The 8,064-nt window shown below is 40.7% G+C and overlaps 1 protein-coding gene across 4 annotated transcripts in view; it reads left to right on the top strand.

The window, feature by feature from the left end:
- The first annotated feature begins 2,033 nt into the window (after positions 1–2,033).
- LOC117813977 (FYVE, RhoGEF and PH domain-containing protein 5-like) overlaps positions 2,034–8,064 on the top strand; it is a 24,186-nt gene continuing 18,155 nt past the window's right edge. For 2 of the 4 annotated variants that reach the window (XM_034685087.1, XM_034685064.1), the window contains exons 1-2: positions 2,034–2,268; positions 3,536–6,053. In XM_034685087.1, coding sequence (XP_034540978.1) covers positions 2,259–2,268; positions 3,536–6,053 — 2,528 coding nt within the window. In that variant the 5' untranslated portion in view covers positions 2,034–2,258. The remainder of the gene's footprint in view (positions 2,269–3,535; positions 6,054–8,064) is intronic. The other 2 variants (XM_034685070.1, XM_034685079.1) reach the window with 2 other exon arrangements.

Here is an 8,064-nt window from a genome sequence, read left to right as displayed (position 1 = left end):
AGAAACACAGGATACCTGATATTTTTCATATGAAAATATATTCACAGACACAGATGGTCTCCACAGACCTTACAAAACAGATCTTTTGGAAAACATGACGGGCATGAGTGAAGTAAATGTGCTCTTTCAAAAGCTGGGAAAATATTTAGAAGGCCTTAATAAGTCACAATTCATCACAACTTCATAAATATATTGTGCCATAGTTAATGACATAGTTATTGCTAGTTTGGGAAATGGTTTTGGCTTATGTTTACACTTCTACTAAAGTTATATTAAAGACACAATTTAAGTTTCAGTGACTCATTAATAAGATATGTAAAGCCTTTCAAAGCGTTGAGCTATTCCCTAGTCATTTAGACCACAGTCTGAAAGAATCTGTCAGCACCTGTTATCACTCCTTTAAAAAAACACAAACAAATTCCCATATTATTGCTATTAAAAGTTTATAACCATTATTTAACGAATCAGTTATCTTTATTTAGTGTACAGATATAAACTTTTATCATTTTATCACTGTAATTCAGGAAACTAAAGCACAATTTCTACAATTGTTCACCATCAAAAGATGTTTTAACAGGTAGTTTTCAATGTTCTCACTTTAAAAATTACGGTAGCCCTGAAGGACAAAACAAATTTACAAAAGATGAAACACTTTTACAAAGTTGGAGACAAATTTACAGTTTGGAAAACCTTTTTACATTTCATAAAACAAAATGACATCAGCAAAACACTTTTACCAAGGCCAAAAGAAATTTACATTTAAGAAAACAAATGTACAAAAGATGAAACACTTTAACACTCAGAGACAATTTTACAAACGACAGAACACTTTTACCGTTAAGTTTGACTCCTTTTAGCCTGACTCCATTTAGACTGAGGCTATGTGTTCTGAGGCTGTTTCATCTGAATTCTGACACATGATGAAGGTCTTTTCTGAAGACATGATGCTTTTTCATTTGAGGCCTGACACCTCTCTCTGAGACCCGAGGATGTCCTAATAGGTTGCATATTAACCACGTAAACCATGTTGCACCGTTTGGTTTCTCTCCATGAAAACAAACTAAATGACCAAAGACTGTATAAAATATGGACGTAGTATCCGTGACATCACTCATCTGTTCCTGAGCACAGTTTTGAAGCCAATCGACGGCGGCAGCCATATTGGAAATGCGGAACTCAACCAGGCAGAGTGTGACGTAGTGTGAGCCTCCTAGCCAACAGCTATGTGTTCCCTACCAGGAGTCAAGTCAGTCATGTCCTTATTTGGGCAAAAACTCGTAATCTTAATATCTTCTGAACCGTCACGTTAGAAAAAAATTCACCCCCCGTACAGTGTGTGCCGATAGAGAAATTAGCTTCGTAGGGCCAAGCCGTTTTTAGAACCAGGCTGTAAACATGTTTATTAATGCTGCAAAGATCGTCTTTTTCCCATTAATGTCTATGTGGTTTCCGCTTGTGGCCTCAAGCGGATCATCGATGTATTGCAGTTTATAACACTTCCACATGGGCGTCATTGTTTCAGACCGGAGGTTGCCGCTTATAAATGACTCCTCACTCAATCACTTCCGGTATTTGGTACATTCCCTTTCCGTTAAAAATGAAATGTGAATTTGTTTCAGAAATGGTAAAAGTGTTTCATCTTTTGTAAAAAAAATTTCTTAAATGTAAATTTGTTTTGGCCTTGTTAAAAGTGTTTTGCTGATGTAATTTAGTTTCATAAAATATTAAAATGTTTTCCAGAATGTAAATGTTTCTCCAACTTTGTAAAAGTGTTTCATCTTTAGTAAATTTGTTTTGTCCTTCAGCGCCACCGTTCAAAACAACCTCAACTTACACCTTTTTCAGCCTCATCTTTCCCCTGTGTCTGTATTAAGAGGGTGACTTTTACTGTGTTCATTGAAGTAACCCTATACATCCAGCGAAAAGCTACAGGTAACATTTCTAACGCTGAAATGGACCTGTAGCTGTTGGTGTCGCTGGGATCCTGGGGTGTGCTGTAATGCTCCTCGCGCTGTTCTCTCCATTAGGTTTCCAGTCGCGTCCTGCGCGCGCTCCTGGACGCACACACGATCAGCTGAGCAACGACTCCCTCTCAGAAGAAGAGAGCGAGAGCTGCTTTCAGTCAGACTCACTCACTTACGCTCTGTGAGGACAGTTTCTTTGAGTTTTGTCTCCGTTTTTTAATTTTAATTTTTTTGAACTGCGTGTGTTGACGCTGCTTTCGTGGACGAGATGTTGGAGAAGATCGCCTCGAAGAAATGAACACAGGTGAGATGATTTGTGTGAAAGGAGGAGAGGTGTTGATAACAACTGGACGCCTTTTAGTACAAAGTGGTTTTATATGAAAAGAAGATTAAGACAATGGAGAATGATCTGCAGTTTTGTTATCTTTTCTCATTTTAACCTTGTTCTTCCATTATTATGGATGAGAATCCAGCGGTAGAAACAGGTTGTTCAGCAAGGCAAAGTGGGCTTCAGTTCGTGTTTTTTTCAGAGCAGTGTAATAAGATAAGATAAGATAAGATAAGATAAGATAAGATATACTTTATTTTTCATCCGTTGGGGGAAATTTATTTTGTTACAGCAGCTTACAACATGAGACAGGGAAATACAACAATGTACTAAAATAGTAAAAAAATATATTAACAGTAATAATAGCAATAACAAGGGTAAAATAAAATAGAATAGAATAAAATAAAATAAAATAAAGTAAAATAGAATAGAATAGAATAAAATAAAGTAAAGTAAAATTAAATAAAATATGGCAACTATTACAGATATATACACACTATGTACACTTCGCCTGTAATCTGCTCACAGTACACTTGTTTTCATTGATTACAGTGGTTCAATGATTTAGCGCCATTGGAGCTCATTTTGATGTATCTTAAGGCAGCTTTAAAGTCATTCTTTAAGTCTAAATCATATTATTTTAACGATTTAAAGTGTGTAACGTGACTTTTCCAGTTGGAGATAATGTAATACCCCATTGTGCATTTTCTGAAATGTAGCACAAGCATAATCTTCCTTTTTAGCCTGTTGCTATAAAAAGGGTTGAATATACACAGTATGTTTTAAATACTTGAGTTACATGTGTGCTTTTCCTCCCTCTCTTTTGGTGCATTCAAAGTGTGATTCTCAGAGCAGTGAATGCAGATTAAAAGGGTTTCTCTCACTTCAATTGCAGGAAGTGAGTCAGGGAAATCCCTTAGATTTTTTTAATTCTTACTCAACGGATGTAGAAGGGACCAGAACTCATAGAAGGTCCCTTGTTATATCCTATTACCACTATTTTTAAGTTTGGTGAGCTCTTAGTGGAAAGTATGCAAAAAGATGACATTTGATAGGTTTGATGGATCACTTCTTTATCAAATACTGTTTACTTTTAAGGAAGAAAATGTCCAAACTGTGACTACATGCCAGTATCTAGAATCTGCTAGCTGCTGCTTTAGGTCACAGGGACACAATACAATTGACCTGTAAGCTATTTTAAAGCACATAATCTTACAGTTTCCTTTTCCTGTTGTTCTCTCAGACTGTGCCAAGCCTTCTGTTGCTCCAAAGCCAAGGTTTGTTTGTCACACCAGCCTGAAGTGGCCCTCCCCTCTCATGTCTGCAGCCAGGGGTCCCAAACCCTCTATAGCCCCGAAACCCAAAGTCACACCAGAGCTTAATGGTAACCAAGAAATAGGTGTCAATGGCAGCTTGCTAACTACAGATGACGAAGCTGGCGAAGAGGAGGAGACAGAGATTGGTTTAAACAATGCTGTTACAAACAGATTACTGGTAGAGAAACAATTCAACGCCTACAACCGACAACCGCAGAAAGAATTAGAGAATGGGTCATTTAGGGTGGAGGACGAGACGTCAACAGATGTGAAAAGGGAAGAGGAAGATGACGTGGTCCAGAATATGGACGAGGACTGGAGGTTGACTGACAGCGCTGTGACTGAGGAGGTTGACTCCCTGGAAACACTTTGGGTCAGTGATGCAGGACTCACAGCCGACTCTGAGGACGTGGTGGAGATGGCTGACACAGACATGACGGAGGACATGGATGCCGAAGGTTTAGATGCAGGCGAGGCTCTGGCAGACACGGATGGCGTTTCAATGGGAGACATTTCTGTTAATAGCATTGAAGAGGAGGCAGGATGCTATTCCGCTGAAGATGGACATGTGAAAGAGGGGCAGGAAATGGCCCAAACCAAGGAGGACGAAACAGGGGACTGTACAGCAGACGATTTGACCGAATCCCTCACAGACGAACCTGATCTATTTATCAATGGTGCTGATTCAAAAGGTTTTACAACACATGCAAAGGAGAGTGAAGATGAACCTGCAGCTGAATGTGTCATCACATGTGAAGTCCTGAAGTCTGGATGTGGCCATAAAATAAAGCAAAATGGCGATTGTAAACGAGTCTGTGATTTAAGTAAGAGGCATTTTTCTATTCAGGATGATCCAACTCATGAGCCGTATTATGTTTCTTCAGAGGATATAATAAACAGAGGAATGATACCCGGGAACAGCAAAGCTCATGGACTACTAGAAAAGCAACTTTTACCTGGAGGCAGCAGTAGAGAATTAGCAAAAAACAGACAAACAGACTGTATGTCAACTGAGGATTATGTAGAGCTGGGTAAAAATGGATCCAGTGGCCACAACCTTGATGAAAACATGGTAAGAACGTGTCAGAGAAGGATGACTTTTGAAAGCAGAGAAACCATGGCTCAGGCTACTGAGGTTTTCCTGAATCATCTGGACTGCCAGCCAAGGTTCAGGCTGGTATCCATCTCAGTGCCAACAAATGCTGAAAGCTCCCTGACATCTTCTCTCTCAGAGAGCCAGCTGCTTTCCCCAAATGACTCGGATGTCTTTGTGGACGAGGATGGTCACATAGCACCATTTCTTGATGACACCTCTGATACAGAGCAGGACATCAGCGATGATCATGTCTATGAGGAGCCAGGGCACAGTTCAGAGGGTGAGAATGTTTTTCCTTTTAGGAGGACCACAGAGTTGCGCTCCAGCTCACTTTCACACCGCACTAATAGTAATGTGTCTGAGGTGGGAGTGCACTATCTTCATAAGCCCTATGTAACTGGTTTTGGTCAACCTGCAATGAGTAGCAGCCCCATGTTGAGCTCAGTTCTGCACAAGACCCACAAAAAAACCCATTATTTGTCCCTTTACCCACGCTCCCTCTCCATGGAGGATCAGGACACGACTTTGGGTGTCTACAGCTACAGGGAAGGATCCTCAAGAAAAGGGGGGGCTATTTGTTCATCTGGTAGCTTCTCACGGTGCTCACCTCTATCTTCCAGTGGTCTGTCCACTCCAACATCTGTAGTGGACATCCCTCCACCGTTTGAGCTGGCCTACATCACCAAGAAGCCCATCACAAAGAGTTCCCCCTCACTTTTTGTCGAAGGAGACTCATCAGAGAAAACCAGGAAAAAGAAATCTTCCATTAAGCGCTTCCTGATGCTCAAATTTAGGCGGAAAACAGAGAGCAAGCCTGTGGTGGATGTCAGTCCGTCCTCCTTTAAGACCTCTGTGGAGTCCAGCCACCACACACACAGCAGATTGCTGGATCTTGATAGACACAGCACAAGTAGCTCCCCACATCTGAACTCACGCTCTGCTGGTAAAACTCGTTTTTCCCCAGAGCCGGCTTCCACCTTTTTGTTCTACAAGGACAGCAAAAGAAAAGGGAACTCCGTGGCCTTCCTGAATCGCAGTGTTGTTCGAGTAGAGTCCTTTGAGGACCGCTCTCGTGTGCCTTCGACGTCTCTTCCCCTGACCAAGCCTCGCTCCATCTCCTTCCCCAACACAGATACCTCAGACTACGAGAATGTTCCTGCCATCAGCTCAGACTACGAGAACCTGCAGGTCCCGCAGAGGAGGCCTGTCCGACAGGCACCCTATACAGACTACTTTGATCGTCCCGGTCGGATGCTGTCCGCTGCCAATGAGACTGATGGATATGTGGACATGAGCAGCCTACCCGGGTTTAAGAGTAAAACTCAGTCATCAGAAGAGGAAGCAGAAAGGTATGTAAACAAGAGTCTTCAGCAAAGCAAAGCAGCTCTGTGAGGTGAAATTATAGATTAGTGCTTACGCGTCGATGTGATGCAGTCTTAAAATTTGAGTGTGTTAGCATACCAGAGTTTGCTAAATGATTCTTAGCGCTTGGTAAATTGCAGACTGGTTGAATGTAACCAGTTCACCAGGTAATTAGTCATTACAGTTTTTCTCAGTCGCTTTGGTACATCTCTCGATTCATCCTCGACATTTGCAAAACAGTGAGTGCATTTCTCAAAACAATTTGTACAAATAGCAAAACACCATGGGTTACCTGCAAAAGCCAGTTTCTTGCTCAAAATCCTTAGTTCATCTCTCAAAAGTAAATATCTGTCAATGAACATGTCAGTGCCATCAGAATGACAAGTCCTTGTGTCATTGTGTACAGATAAGACAGTCAAATTGCTTAGTCGTGTTGTCAATATAACTGTGTACTCTGGAGGGACGTTCTGATGTTAACTATGGCTAAAGTTTTGATGACAGTTATTGTAGATTGTAAGTTACACCTTAGTGTATGTCTGAGATTGATTGCAAGAGACTGGAAAAGATTCACATTTACGCTTTTACTGTTTGTAATTTAATTTGTTGACAGAAAATGTCATTGCAATACAGAAAGAAAAAGACATAATGTGCAAAAAAAAAGTAGAAATGTGAACATAGGGGAAACTGTACATGCAGTGCTGTAGGAATTACACTGCAGTGCAGTCTTCCTACTCCTCCTGACGTTCCTGTCTGTTGGGCCTTCGTTAGAGAAAGTCAAGATTCACCTGGGAGCAATTTACCAATTCAGGACAAATTTAGAAAAAAAAGTCTGATGGAAATGTACAAAAATATGACTGATATATTCTGACAACATATTCAACCATTTTGCATGTGTAGACTTCTGTGATGAACTAATGCCTAAATGTTGTGGAGGGTGAGACTATTCAACAGAGACCCATTAAAATACATTTTGATCAACATGACATAAGCACTTGATAATGTAGGAAACAGCAGATAATTAACATAATCATTTGCATGGATGTACCAAAGCATTTGCAACTTGTTCAAAGAAATGAGAAACTGCTTTTCTGATGTGCACAAGTGATGCAATGATGTGAAGATTGAACAAGTAGTTTTGAGAATTTCAATTCTGATCTGAGAAATGTACCAAAGCGACTGAGAAAAACTGTAACAGAAATGGTGAACAAATTGTAGTGAACCTGGTGAACACAATGTGAAGGATATCATTGGAGTTTCATCCTGTGCTTCTGGAGAGTAAATAATTTGATCATCAGTAGTGGTACTCAGCTGGGTTTGGCACTCAGGGATGGATTGCACACTGTAATGCCTGGCCCCTGTGGTATGGTCTTTAATCATTTGTCCTCTAGGCAAAGAGAAAGATTAAAAAGCTGGACCTCAATCATCTATTACCAAAAACCCCTTTTACATACATGTATGTAACGCACTCCTGAAAATGTCCTGAGATTACCATTGGTGGCTAAATGTGAGAAAGAAAACCCCTAAACCGGCTGACCTGGACTTTTCAACAGTACCCAACAAGGCCCCTCGTACGAAGTCACACAATGACAAATGAGCTGATGCGTGAACACAGCAGATATTTTTCCAGACTGTTCAAAGTGAGAGTGGGTGTGCTGATGACTCCATTTTTGGTCCACTGGGTTTCACCACTTTATGCACTTTTCCCTTATCTCAACACACAAACAGTCACCATTATGGTCAAGCCATTCCCCTCTCCTCCTGCATGCTCTACCCAGGAGTTCCCTCAACTTCAAATTAAGTAGCTCTATTGAATAATAAAACGTCTCACATGATCTGTTAGACAATGTGTGAAAGGGAAGGTCCAGACATCTTCATGGCCTTATTTTCCTCACATTGTTTAAATTTACCTTACTTTAAAAGGGCTTAAAAAGTACTGAAACCAAAAGCAATCGTTTCCCTCAAACTAGCAGGCCCCCTCCAAATATCAATAGTATAATA

Source organism: Notolabrus celidotus, chromosome 1 (genome assembly GCF_009762535.1).
Source record: "Notolabrus celidotus isolate fNotCel1 chromosome 1, fNotCel1.pri, whole genome shotgun sequence".
Classification (NCBI taxonomy): domain Eukaryota; kingdom Metazoa; phylum Chordata; class Actinopteri; order Labriformes; family Labridae; genus Notolabrus; species Notolabrus celidotus.
This window is presented reverse-complemented; position numbering and strand designations above follow the sequence as displayed.